Here is a 15048-nt window from a genome sequence, read left to right on the forward strand (position 1 = left end):
ATTGTCATAACCAAGATTAAGAAATGATGTAATGGTATAATAAATATAAAATATATATAATATAAAATTATTACATTTATTTATTTTTAATAATGTCACCAAGTTTTACAATTTATCGGTCCTGAGCTGTGGAAGAAACTTAAAACACAAGCTGTTTTGGAATCTTGTTTATGAAGTACAGTAGGTGCTAATCCTTGAAAATAAAATACAGATCATTACAACAACAACATATATTCAAATGACATTGACTACATGGATTACTGTTGGTAAGATGAAATAACCTACAGAAAAAAAAACTGAAAAAAATATATTTATGAACATCGAACAGGTTTTTTTTTCCATTTATTTACGCTTTTGCATTTCTCTATGATCCTAATATTGCTTCATTAATGTTGAAAATGTAACTCTGCAGTTCAACGAAATTAATTGTATTTACAATTTTAGATGTTTGAACTAAATATTAGGCTATAAACCTCTAAATAAAACTTCTGTAAAAAACAAAACAAAAAAAATAAACACTGCCATTGTGTTATCATGCTTTTGTATCGCAATCTGCATGATTAAAAAAGGTGATATATTGTTTGAAATTACTGAAAACGTCAAAAAAGTCACTTTTCACCATTAAATTAGAAATTCAGCTCTGGTAATCCAATTCTAAAGCATAAATAAATGCAAAATAGCCACAAAATACAATAAAATATTTAAGCGGTAGTTCACCCAAAACTGAAAAATATTTCATCCTATGTATTGGGTTTCTTTCATCTGTTGATGACAAAAAAAGATATTTTGAAGAATGTGGTAGCCAGTACCCATTCCTTAATATATATAAATATTTTCCTACTATTGCATGTTCTTCAGAATCTTTTTTTTTTTTTTTTTTTTGTCATCAACAAAAAGAAACTCTAAAAGATTTGAACACACACTAGGGAAATTAAATTAGTAAAGCTATCCCTTAAATCAGGGGGGTCCAAACTCGGTCCTAAAGGGCCGGTGTCCTGGAGAATTTAACGACAACCTTAATCACATGTGAACCAGCTAATTACGTTCACACCTAACCTTTCTGACAGGTGTGTTAAAGCAAGTTGAAGCTAAACTCAGCAGGACACCGGCCCTCTTGGACAGAGTTTTGACACCCTTGCCTTAAATTAAAGTATTTTTTTTTAATTGATGAATGAAAAAAGAAGCATCTTTTTATTGCTTTCAAATCACTCACAACCTCTAATAAAGTCATTCTTGATTTAGTTTTATTATAGATAATAATATTGTGTCATTTCCATTTTGCCTTTAAATCCTTTGTTTGTTTTTGATTTACTTTCATGCATGTTCCATTAGATTTTCCAACTCATACTACTTTAACTGCAGGTTAAGCAAAGGTTATTCAGACACCTTCTCACATCATCACAGTGTTTTCTTTTTTAGTTCAGAAAATTACAATCAAATATTACAAGAATTCAGTTCTTTTTGGTTCAACTGTGATGGAACAAATCCATCCTGATAATACTAGATAATGTTGATAGAAATGTACAGAATGTGTTAAATTATAATCAACCAAACGAATTCATATGTTGGTATGACAATATTTGCACAACACTTTGTGGTTGGTTCATGGTTATCCTCAAAGACAGCCTGTAGGCTCTGCTGTCTCCCAAACTTATAAACTCTGAACGTCAATATTTTTTCCAGACTCTGTGCAGCAGCTTGTTTGACTTCCTGTTGCTTTTTAATCCATTATATGAAAAATCTGTAGGTAAATGTCAGTTTATTACGTGAAAAATATCAATTTGATGTCAACTAAATTGTTGGTTCGACTGTAGATTTCAGCTTCACAATACTCAGAATACAATTACAGAGTGTAGTGGCTGTTTGTTTAAGTAAATAAAAACTTTCAGAAATAAAGCTGTCAGTGGGTCAGTACTTTTTAAAAGGTACATCCTTGTACTTATTTGTACTTAAAGAGTACAAAAGTGTAGCTTTTGTAAAGGTACTGCTACAGAGACAATTTTTGTGCCTTTATTTATGTGTAGAGTGTAGTGTGAATTTAAGGGGGTAGTTCACCCAAAAATGAAATTCTGCCATTATTTACTCATTTTCTGCTTGTTACAAACCAGTTTGAGTTGTCCTTCTGTTAAACACAAAAGAAGATATACTGAAGAATGTTGGGGAAAAAACAGGTATTTTTGTTCCTTTCTACTACAGATGTTTGTTTTCTTAACATTCTTTAAAGTATTTTGTTTTGTGTTCAACAGAAAAAAGAAATCTTTTGTTGAACCACTTGAGTGTCAGAAAATGTAAGGGAATTGTAATTTTTGAGGGTATTTCTGTGCAGAACTTTGTACTCAACCAACCAACTGAATAAAATAATAAATACATAAATACATAAATAGGGAGTAGAGAGTATAGGAACTGAAAAATTAACAAATGAAATAACTTTTAAGTTTAACAATACACATCCAATTTGAACCACACAATTTACTATAAGTATCTCTATACCAATTAAATAACAATCCATGCTGTTTTCCCTTTCTCCCAGACTCTCAGTGAGCTCACAGAACTGCTGTCCTCCTACAGCAACTACTCAAACTACAGGCGCGTGTACAGCGAATGCACAGGCTTCAAGGTTCCCATCTTGGGTGTTCATCTGAAAGACCTGATCTCGCTCAATGAAGCGCTGCCAGATTACTTGGAGGATGATAAGATCAACCTGGGCAAACTGCAGCATTTATACAGCAACATCAGTGACCTGTTGGCCATCCATGACTGCACTCCGCCGTTTGAGGCCAACAAAGACCTGCTGCACCTGCTAACGGTGAGACACATGATAAAAACAAAACAGTCTGCTTTGACAGCAAGAAAGAGAAAACAAATGGATTTTTACTTGGAAACCTTGGTAGTGTGTTCTTGGTAGTGTTTGTTGTGTGAAAACACTGTAAAAAAAATTACAATTTAATCTCCAAGTCACAACAACCAGTGTTGGCTAAGTTACTTTTAAAAAGTAATTATTTACTGATTACTAATTATATCATTAAATTGTATTAAAATAGCTTTTTATTATTTTCATAATTATTTCATTATTTTTGTCTAAAAAGTAACTTAATCAAGGAATTTAATTACTTTACTCAATGCTAAAAATTTCTATAAATATCAATGCAAAGACATTGATTCTCTCTTTGCGTGCGGGATTCAATGTAACCACGTTTATTTTAATTTAGCAATTTTTTAAAGTGAATTAATTAAAGAAAAAAGGTCCCTCAAATATTATTATTTCATAATTTAATTAATTTAATAAGTAATGCATTACTTGTTTCTTAGAAAAATATTATTATGAATTATAAAACTGGTAATTATTAAAAGCTGGTAATAACACAGATTTCATATATCATGCTAAATTTACTTCTTTGGTTAAAAAAATATTTTAAAAAATGTATCAGCAAAATCGTCACCTTAGAATTATAAGTTTCTAGGACATTTTTGTCAAAACTGAGTTATTGACATATTCTTATTAAATGACAACTTATTTACAGAAGTTGTTTACATTTTAGGACTTAAAAAAATGTTACACTCATACTGTTTGCAAAAACTTTGTAGCTCAATATCTCAAAATCATGTATAATGCAGATAGCACCTTATAATTCTAAGATGACGAAATGTATTTCTATGCGAAAAACATGACTCTCTAAATTGATTTATACAGAACTGTTGAATTTCTGTTCAGTATTGAAAGGTCATGTGAAATTCTTTAAAATGTGCATTTTTTAATTTGATGTTTGACATAAATTTAACCTAAAAAAAATGATTTTTTTTTATTTGATGTTTGATCTACATTAAACCTCCTTCCTTTTTAAAAACAGCATAGAATTATGTTTTCCATCACAGCCCTGCCAATGAGAGTGGTTAAGCTCAAGCACATCAAATGAAAAGCAAATGAGAAGCATCTTAAAGGGGGGCGGAACATGCCAGACACTATAGAGCAGTGTTTCTCAACCATGTTCCTGGAGGACCACCAACACTGCATGTTTTGGGTGTCTCCTTTGTTTGTCAAACCAATTACAGGTTTTTCAGTCTCTGCTAATGAGCTGATTATCTGGATCATATGTTTGGTTAAGGAGAAATGGAAAATGTGTGGAGCTGGTGGTCCTCCAGGAACATGGTTGAGAAAGACTGCTATACACTACCTGACAAAAGTCTTCATGTCTATTTAACAACAAATAACAACTTGACTTCTAGTTGATCATTTATTAGAAGTGGCTAATATGAAAGGCAAAAGCCTCTAGATAATACTTATTTTACCAAAATAAAATATGATCATACCTTGAATTTTAATTATTTAATTAGAACAGTATGGTCTGACTTTGCTTAGACAGAAGTATTGTCACTCAGCAAAAATAATCTACAGTATAGAATAGAAAGTCATGCGTGCAGTGGAAAATAATTAATATTGTGTATGACTCCCATGAATTTGGAGGACTGCATCCATACATCTCTGCAATGACTCAAATGGCTTAATTCAAATAAATGAATAAAGTCATCTGGAATGGCAAATAATGCATTCTTGCAGGACTCCCAGAGTTCATCAAGCTTATTTGGATTCATTTTCAAAGCCTCCTCCTTCATCTCACTCCAGACATGCTATAATAATGTTCATATCTGGTGAGTGGGCTGGTCAATCCTAAAGGCTGAAGTATGAGAAGGAGCGATATCCTGCTGAAGAATTTGCCCTCTCCTGTGGTTTGCAGTGTGATGGGCAGCACAAATGTCTTGATACCCTAAGGCTGATTTATACTTCTGCACCAAGCACATGCATATGGTCCGGCGCAGCCTGTGTGCGATCCCGTAGCCCTTGCCGATGCGCACCTCTCTAAAAAAGGAACTACACATTGCAACGACGCATAGAGCAAGCTTTGTGATTGATCGACTTGGTAGTACTGACAAGTGTAGGCGAGGGTAAGAACCACACAAGCCCAATAGAATGAGTGTTTACAAGTGTTGAGTCCAGTGAACGAGCTCTACATGGAAACTGTTGTTTTGTGTTTACTTTATGATTAAAGTTTTTGCATGCCTGCCAGTTCCCGCTTCAAAATGAGTGAATTTGAGCCACTTGTACATTAAGGTAGCATTCAGAAAAACAAAACACCAGCGAAGAAACAACACAGAGGAACAAAAACCTCACTGCCAGCTAGCGTTTCGGAAGAGTTATTGCGAACAACGTACAAAGTATAAGGGCCATTATTCAACTACGGGCACTTTCAGCCTTGTGAAGTTGAGTAAAAAAAAAACTTGTTCAAAATGAACATAACAGCCTTATAAGTTTAAACAATTTGTCTAGTTTTAAGATCTGTTAGAGGACAAACTTAGATAAGAAGAGAAACATTTTTTCCATTGTGAACTGAACAAATGTCAATTCCACTACATCTCAATATATAGCTTTTATTCAAAACTGAAATAAATTATGGCAGTCAAACATTGTCTAAGATATTTTTTTTATCTAGTTTAACCAACATTTGCTCAATATATACAATAATTATACATTTGTCAATGAAATAAATTAGACGTATGCTGAATTGTACACCTGTCACACTCTAAAATGTTATATTAATTTAGTTAAGAGCTTATTAGAAAATAAATGAACTGAATTTGTATATTAAATTGAGCATGAACTTATACTTTGTGAGTATACTTTTAATGTGTGATGAGAACTTTTTAAATATTTTTAAAAAATGTGTGTGGTGATGGAAATGACTAGCTTCACCGATTAGCTTTGAATTGAGCCTTTCATGTATACAAAACACTCTAATTTACCTTAATTTTGTTTGGTTTTTAAAAACATCTTTAAAGGTACAACATGTTTGAAAATGACGTAGAATAAATGTATTTCCTTATCAAGCAATATTTATGTAGATTTTTTTCATGTGTTGTTGATAAAATTTTTAATTCCCTCCATCTTAAACATGTTCTCAGATGGCACTATTCATTTTCATAGGAACCACCTAAATAATCTTTCACACAAACTTTTTAAAGCGACATTACAGTGTTGTGTTGGAAATGACACTGATACTGTGCGACAGCTGTGTTTTGTATAAAAAATATTCTTGATAATAGTCTCACATTAATAAGTATAAATATTTAAATTATTTCACTAGTGCTTAATTAAGATACATTAATAGATACCAGATGAATAATATTTCAAAATGTTTTTTCATTGTTAAAGTTTAAAACTCTGGGTGTGCGACAAGGTGAAAATAGGGATTTTAACACCTAAAAGGAGGTTGAATAATATGAAAAATATATAATAGAAAGTTAGTAAATTTTTTTAAAGTAGGTTTTATTGGTAGTTTAACAAAGAAAGAGGAATTTGAACAAAATTATATATATATATATATATATATATTTTGGATATTTGATCAAAGGACAAAAGTGTACGTAGGTGAAGAATTACCCTTAAATTCATGCCAATCACTCGACACAGAAGTATAAACCAGGCTTTAGGTTGTTGATGTTGCCATCCATCCCCTAACCATGATTTTTCATTCACCAAACTTGACTCATTTCTGTGGAAACCATGTGGTCCATGTGGGTCTATGTGGGTTACAATAGGTCTTCTGCAGTATTTGTAATGATTGAGATTAGAAAAAATCTACCTTCTGCCACTTTTACAAATGATCGCCTAGAAGTCAAGTTATTATTTGTTGCTGTTACAACTGGAATCGATGACAATACTTCTGTCAGGGACTGTAGAGCATTTGATTAGTCAGAAGACTTGATGAGAAGCTAAAGTATGAGGTGATTTAAAAAACATTGATATATTTAAGCAGAAGCGACAAACTTTATGTATATATATATATATATATATATATATATATATATATATATATATATATATATATATATATATATATATATATATATATACCTACAAACTATACAATACTATACAAAACCTTTGGAGGGTTATATCTTCTAAAAGCTAATTCTGTCTTTGTTTTGGAGCTCACTAGATTATAGACATCCTTAACTTCATTTTAATTTTTACAGGACTTTTAAGGCAAGTATTTTATTAGTAACATTACATAAAAACAAAGTCTTTACCTTTTCATCAGAAAAGCTATTAAATTACAGCAACTATCTACAACCAACACTGAGGTAATGATTTGATGTGGATTTAACTAAAATAAGTTTAACCAAGTTAACAGTTTACCAAAAGTTTTTGATGTACAAAATTCTGCTTTAAAGGTTTAAAGTCAGTTGTATGTATTTTAAGTTGAAATGACTTGTAAGGTCAATTTAAATCAACTTAAAAATTGAAGGCAGCTAATTTGTTTAGACTGTACATACATGGAATAATGGTGCCTGTTTAGGAGCACGTAAACATGTTTAGCTTCATTTCCTGACCAGCATTCATCTATTTATAAGCTTAAGAGTGTATTTTCGGATGTGACTGGGCAGCCCTCATTTCTGTGGTCATGCTGGACTGTTTGTGTGTGATATTGAGAGATGTGGATTGTTTTGTCATGTGTATCCGTTGTGCTCTGCTTTGCCCACAGCTCTCGCTAGACTTGTATTACACTGAGGATGAGATATACGAGCTTTCATATGCCAAGGAACCCAAGAACCCCAAAATACAGGTAATACTGGCTATACATAAATTGTAGCTCTTGTACATTTCATTGGTAAGACTTTGCAGTAAGGTACAGAAATATATGGCAATATTATATGAAAACACACTTACTGGCCACTTTATTAGGCACACCTGTTCAACTCATTAATGCAAATTTCTAATCAGCCAATCACATGGCAGAAACTTAATGCATTAAGGTTGTAGACATGGTCAAGACAATCTGCTGCAGTTCAAACCGAGCATCAAAATGGGGAAGAAAGGTGATTTAAGTGACTTTGAACGTGGCATGGTTGTTGGTGCCAGACGAGCTGGTCTATGTCAAAAACTGCTGATGTACTGGGATTTTCACGCACAACCATCTTTAGGGTTTAAAGAGAATGGTCAGAAAAAGAGAAAATATCCAGTGAGTGGCAGTTCTGTGGCCGCAAATGCCTTGTTGATGCCAGAGGTCACACTTTGTGCCCATCACTACCAATTGAGCATCGTGTCAATGACACAGCCTACCTGAGTATTGTTGCTGAACATGTCCATCCCTTTATGACCACAGTGTACCTATCTTCTGATGGCTACTTACAGCAGGATAACATGCCATGCCATAAAGCTGGAATCCTCTCAGACTGGTTTCTTGAACAAGACAATACGTTCACTGTACTCAAATGGCCTCCACAGTCACCAGAGCTCAATCCAATAGAGCACCTTTGGGATGTGGTGGGGCGAGTGATGCAGCCAACGATGGATGTGCAGCCAACTAATCTGCAGCAACAGTGTGATGCTATTTTGTCAATATGGACCAAAATCTCTGAGGAATATTTCCAATACCTTGTTGAATCTAGGCCATAAAGGATTAAGGCAGTTCTCAAGACAAAAGGGTGTCCTATCTGGTACTAGTAAGGCGTACCTAATAAAGTGGTCAGTGAGCGTATATAATAACAAATATGTAAAAAGCTGTACAGAATTGTAATCCTTGTTTTTAAACATCTGTAAATAGGCATTTTTTTCAGTATTTTGAAATATAGGTTGCATAAATATTATGTACAGTAGTCAGCATTTAATGTGGATTAAAACCTTTATCCTAAAATTATTGAACAACATTCATTCTGGTATTTTTTTATTCTTTATTTTTGATCCACTTCAACTGTTGTCCACTGGATGTGATGTAATGTCCTTAATTGTGCTTGTCATATATGTGATTTGCATATATTGTCATATCATATTTCTGTAGAGAGTTCAATTTGTCAGCATTGGTTAGCTTCATTATTTAACAAAATATTTTACTAATTTGAACATGTTTATTAATATTAAGTAATGCAACTTTTTTAAATTTGCTAATACATTATTGTAATAAAATATATTTGTGTTTACATTACGTTTATTTTAAACGGGTCTGAGCTAAAATGACCAAACTATGAACAACTACACTATCTACATTAACTTTAATTTATAACATGTCACAGACCCCAAAATACAATTATCCGTGTACTGTACAGACATGAATGATTTTATTTGATAAAGGTTTAATCAATTTATTGATAAAAGTTATATTATTGTTAATTTTCTGTATGTTTTACTTAATTGCATTTTATGTCTTTGTTTCAATTAAATTTTTTTTTTTTATTATTAATTTATTAAGATTTTATTGAATAATTTTTGGTTTTAATTATTTTTGAAATATTTTCAATATTAGATTGGTTTAATAAATATTAAATATTATTTTTCAAAATAAATTCAAATATTCTTCCCTAATAACCTTGTTTTAATCATATATTTATTCACATGTATTAAACTATTTATTTAAAATAACCTAACACAAATTAAATAAATTAAAATGTTTTTGTACTTTTGATATGGTTGTCTTCCAAACACATTTCAACTCCTTGCATTCCACTAAAATAACTTATTAATTAATATACATGAATCAATAGATAAAGATGTTTTTTGATGTGGGCCATTAAGAAACCAGAGAGCACACTTTAGGAACACCCTAAATACCATTCAAAACATCTTAGTGACCACACAGCAACACCCTGGCATCCACCAACGGTGTCCTGGTATTACAGTATCTGGGACAGCAGCACTCAAGATTTTCTTCAGAACAAACAAAAGCATTCTGGTCTCTAACATTTAAAACACATCATACATAAGCAAATATTTGGCACAGATTACATATTAGGCATTAGTCAACAGGCTGATACTGTGTGCTTTGGTACAATCTGACCTTGTATGTGACCTGTTTCTAGACAGGGAGTATCCCATGCTAAGGTGTGGGTACACGACTCAGCGCTATCCTCTTTGTGCAAGCACACTTCAAAGAAAGCCACAAAGAAGACACACAGTGCTGAAAGACGCATAATCCTTATCTTGGTCGCTTTCAGTGTGGGTGTTGTTACGTATTTCGATTACTTCCCATAAGGCCTCTCTGCTTGTGAGAGCGCTCGCATTTTACAAAGAGCCCAGCTTCGTGTGTGTAGTGTTTTCACAGTTGCTGATCTTATGCAAGTTGGTGTTGAGCGTCAAAACAAAACTGTCAGGTCTCTAACCACCGTTTTTTTGTTTTAGAGTGTGCATTTACACTGCCCTGCTGGCAGAGGCTATTTACACTGACTCTGCCCTAACCCATTCTTTTGTTTATGTATTCTCATCAAATAGCAGAACACAAAGGAGAACAACATGTTTGTTTTAAATAAAAATAAATAAACATTCAAAAAATGTTAATAAAATGGCTAATGGGTATTTAAAGATTCAAGAAACCCTTAAATACTTTTTTTGTGTGATTTTAACAGATTTGTGTGTGTTGAGCTTCAGTTAAGACAATGTTAGCACCTGTTAGCTTTCATTGTGGATAAAGCTGGATAATTTTGAGCTTTTGTCAGGTAATTTCATCTTCCGGCTTTAAAATAATATTTGAAGCGGGATCAAATCGGTGACGTACTGTATCTCCGATCTGCCTGTTCAGTGATGTTGGTTTCTCAATAGTATTCATAGCTGAGTTTTCTGATCTATGAGAAGACCCTGCTTCTTAATTATTCATGAGAGCATGTGCTTTTCGAAGGCAAGGTAGGCCTACCAAGCTGTGGCACACAGTATTTAGCCGTTCATGAAGAATCGTATGTGTTTGTTTTCATGAGCCACAAGGTTTGTTGCATGTTTTTCCCTGCGCTGCTGTCAGGGCCAATACAGCAAAGCTGTTGGTTTGCAGCTAGCATTTTTGTTGGGAGAGATGTACAAGAATTAGAGAATGGCGGACTTTTATCAGTTGAGTTTGTTACCATTCAGACACATCGCCTGTATTTGTGCTGCTGTGTTTGCCTATGTTGAAAATCCTCCGGAATACAAACAGGGCTTGATATAGATAGGAATAGATAGGGCAAGAGACCTGCTGCACTGCTCCACTGTGTTTGCATTTAGACCCGGGGATTGAAGAGGAGCGAAGTCGTCCTTATTTATATAGTGTTTATATAAACATAATTACCATTATAACAATATAACAAATTGTGGTTATGTGTATATGAAATTACAAATAACATATATAGCAGGGCATTAAATTACTGTTTAATTCTTTGCATTTTAACTGTAAACTTTAAAATCATGGGTCTCCTCACAGGTTGTGTCTTATTTTGTGAGCCAACTGACAGTTGTTCGCTTCCCTCCCTGCTCTGTCGACCACGCCTACTCATCCCTCTGCCCGCAGCACTCCACGCCCATCATGACACGTTTTTTGAAAACATTCTGAAAGAGAGGGGTGTCATGACCCTTTAATAAGAATGTGTTTATGATTAAGGTTATGGCCAGTTTCCCCTGAGTGGTACAGTACACATTTGTTTACTTTTCCATAAGGTATCATACCGTACCATTATTTTGGCACACTTTCTTAAAGGGATAGTTCACTCAAAAATGAAAATTCTGTCATCATTTTCTCACCATTTACTTGTTCCACCAGAGTTTCTTTTTTCTCTGTTTAACACAAAAATGTATATTTCGAGGAAAACCGTAAACCTGAACTATTGACTTTACATAGCATATATTTTAATTTACTACTATGGAATCAGTGATTACAGGTTTTCAGCTTTCTTCAAAATATCTTCTTTAGTGTTTAACAGAAAAAAAGAAACATAAAGGTTTAAAACCACGTGTGAGTGAGTTAAGACTGAGCTAATTTAAATTTTTGGGTGAACTATTTCTTTAAGCACAACATTGTGGGACCAAAAGTTGGAGCTAGATTCACTGTTGAATGCTATTGATCACAGAGAATCACCTGCGCATGTAACAAACCAGGGGAATGACAACACAGGAAGTGTCTTGTGTTAAAAACACACACAAAGCATGACACTAAGTGAAGTTTATTCATAAACTAATTTAGGATCACGTGCCTATGAATGTTGTCAGCTGTTCCTGCATCAGCTCATGATTGAATATCCAATCAGATGATTCCTAACTCACTATAAATAACCAGTTTTTTATCTCAATATCTTCATCTTGAATCCAATGATCATAGTCAAGCTCTTAGTGAGTACAGCTCTCTTTAGTCATTTATCCGTCAGTTAGCTAGAAATAAGCCAGGAGGAGTTCATGGAGATCTACCTGAGCTCAAACTCCCCTCTCGTCCTGCAAACGGGAGGGGGGAGCCCAGGGCTCGAGGATCTCATAAGCTCAGGGCTCTCTCCCAGGAAAGCATGCCAAACAAGCTTTATTACCAATCATCAGCTAAGTGTGAACTCTTGAATAATAAAATAACAGTGTGCAGAAATAAACCATGCTCAACAAAGCGAAATTCTTCTTGTGACAGTCACCTGCCAAGAAGTAAAGATAGAAATCAGCTGTTTCACTTTACATTTGCGCATGATTGGATCTCGTCTACATTTGAAATAATGAATTTACAAAATGCGTGATACAAGAACTTCACATCAGAATGATGTTAATTGCAATTTTTGCCCATTTTCACCACTTTTGCTGAAAATTATACATTTACTTTTAGTTGAAGGAAAATTAATGGGATATCTACAAAATATACCTGCATATCTGTCGAATATTAATTACATTTTTGCAGTTTTACAAATATTTAGGCTAAAGCACATATTTTAAGCACATATTTTGGCTCGGACATTACAATTGGTGGTTCTATGTGGTTTGGTATATCTCTGCGCGCTTTGTTCGCGTACATGTCATCAGCGAATTCACACTATTCAGACTGAATGGGCAAATGTTCACTGATGCACCTGATGCTTGTACGAACCACCAGACAATTGTATTGTATTGTGTATTAAAGCTGTCATGTAAATGTAAACACAGCCAGGAATATCAATCTCTACATAAACAAATGATGTTTAATAAAGCTAATTGCTAAACATTTACTCTAAAATAATAATCCACAATGTTTAAATGTGCATTAAACACAATTCTCAGCAGTGTACATGTGTTTGTTACCTCAACTTACAAACAGCTCTGGCCAATTTGATAGTAAACAAAAGTTAAAAGTGTTAAGTTAACAAAATATACAAATAAAAATACCTCACACTTCCTCTGTGTGGTGCTGAATACATTTCTAAATCTGTATATCCAGCAGTTTGTGTTCTGATGAGCTCTAAATGGTCATTGCTTAGTAATGCATAGAAAACAAATTGGTGCAACTGTCTTTGATTGTCTCCCATTTTATAAATAAGTGTCCCACATACATGGTAAGTTTAATATACAAGCTTTAAAAAACTTGAAAACAATTCATCATTATAATAATCTCAAAATGTAGCCTGAGGCGTACATATAAATGAGCATTATTATTTAAATAATGTTTTGTTAATTAATTTTTATTGTTTTGTTTTTTGTAGCCTGTAGCTCCTGTTAAGCCCCCAGTGGTTGCAGAGTGGGGATCTGGAGTGACTCCGCGTCTGGATCCTGCCACCATCTCAAAACACGTCAAGCAAATGGTGGATGTAAGTGAGAAAAACATGCAGATTCCCACTGTTAGAGCCAGTTCCAGTTAGATTGAGACGTAGACGGCCAGTTCCTGGCTGTCCACTCTCACTTCCTTAAAATTGTGAAAGGCCTTTAAAGCAAATGTCATAAGTGTCTCACATCGAAGCTGACAGTGATTCTGTTGCCCTCTGCAGTCCATCATGAAGAACTATGATTTGAACATGGACGGCTACATTTCTTTGGAGGAATTTGAGAAGATTGCTGCCAATTTCCCCTTCTCTTTCTGCACACATGAGAGTGATAGGTAAGGGAAGAACTGTTACACTAATGATTTAGTTTAGGTTTTGTAAGATTTGTGTTTGATTTTGAAACAGTATTAAGTTATTACAGAGACAATATCAATTTAATCAATAATACAGTAAAACAATATTATTGTAAAAAAAAAAAAAAGCTATAAATTTTCTAATTTTGAATGTGGCGTGGTGGCACAATGGGTAGCATGATCGGCTCACAGCAAGACGGTACCAGGCTCGAGCCCCAGCAGGGTCAGTTAATATTTCTGTGTGATGTTTGCATGTTTACCCCATGTTTGCGTGGGTTTCCTCCGGGACCTCCAGTTTCCCCCACAAGTCCAAAGACATTTGCTATAGGTAAATTGAATAAGCTACGGCCACAGTGTATATGTGTGAATGCAAGAGTGTTTGGGTGTTTCCCAGTGTTGGGTGGCGGCTAGAAAGCCATCCGCTGCGTAAAACATGCTGGATAAGTTGTCGGTTCATTCTGCTGTGACGGCCCCTGATAAATAAGGGGACTAAGCCAAAAAGAAAATGAATGAATGAATTTTGAATGTTTTCTGAATTTTTTATTTGTTATGCACATGAATATATTTGTTTAAATTCTGTACATAAGTTCAACAGTTTTGTAAACTATTTAATATTGTTTTTTTTTTTTTTTTTTTTTTTTTGTTATACAAATATATTTTGCAGAATAATTATATTTTTCAACTAAAGAGGACTACATTTATCAAGACAATTAAGAAAAAAATGTATTAAGAAATTAGTTCATGGTCAATTATTATTATTATTATTTTTGCTAGTGCACATTGTCGTTCTTTAAGTGAACATTTCATCCACATGTGTCAAACTCTGTTCCTGGAGGGCCAGAGCTGTGCAGTTTAGTTTCAACCCTAATTAAACAAACTTGATCAAGCTTATTGAGTGCTTAGGGTTGTTTGAGAACTACAGAGAGATGTGTTGGAGCAGGGCTGGAAGTAAACTCTGCAGAGCTGTGACCCTTCAGGAATTGAGTTTGACACTCCAAAATAATCAAAGTTAATCTGCTGATTTTTTTCTTTTTCTGGCCGTTTTCAATCAATTTTTGAAGTGGTAGTTCTTCTCTGTTGACAGCAATTTGATGTCTTCAGCCACCACATTCTTAACCACACCCCTTTAACCATTAGTTTGCTATGAGAAAATGATGTGCAAATAGTAAGCCCCACCCCTTCCCAATATTTCCTTTTAGTTAAAACT

At 33.9% G+C, this 15048-nt stretch overlaps 1 protein-coding gene across 23 annotated transcripts in view; it reads left to right on the forward strand.

Annotated features, from left to right (window-relative positions):
- The window catches only part of rasgrp4 (RAS guanyl releasing protein 4), a 59637-nt gene that overhangs the window by 34686 nt on the left and 9903 nt on the right, over positions 1-15048 (forward strand). For all 23 annotated transcript variants that reach the window (NM_001044862.1, XM_005173660.6, XM_073929201.1 and 20 more), the window contains 4 exons: positions 2531-2806; positions 7539-7619; positions 13432-13536; positions 13714-13823. In NM_001044862.1, coding sequence (NP_001038327.1) covers positions 2531-2806; positions 7539-7619; positions 13432-13536; positions 13714-13823 — 572 coding nt within the window. The remainder of the gene's footprint in view (positions 1-2530; positions 2807-7538; positions 7620-13431; positions 13537-13713; positions 13824-15048) is intronic.

The sequence above is a fragment of the Danio rerio genome, chromosome 18 (genome assembly GCF_049306965.1).
Source record: "Danio rerio strain Tuebingen ecotype United States chromosome 18, GRCz12tu, whole genome shotgun sequence".
Classification (NCBI taxonomy): Eukaryota; Metazoa; Chordata; class Actinopteri; order Cypriniformes; family Danionidae; genus Danio; species Danio rerio.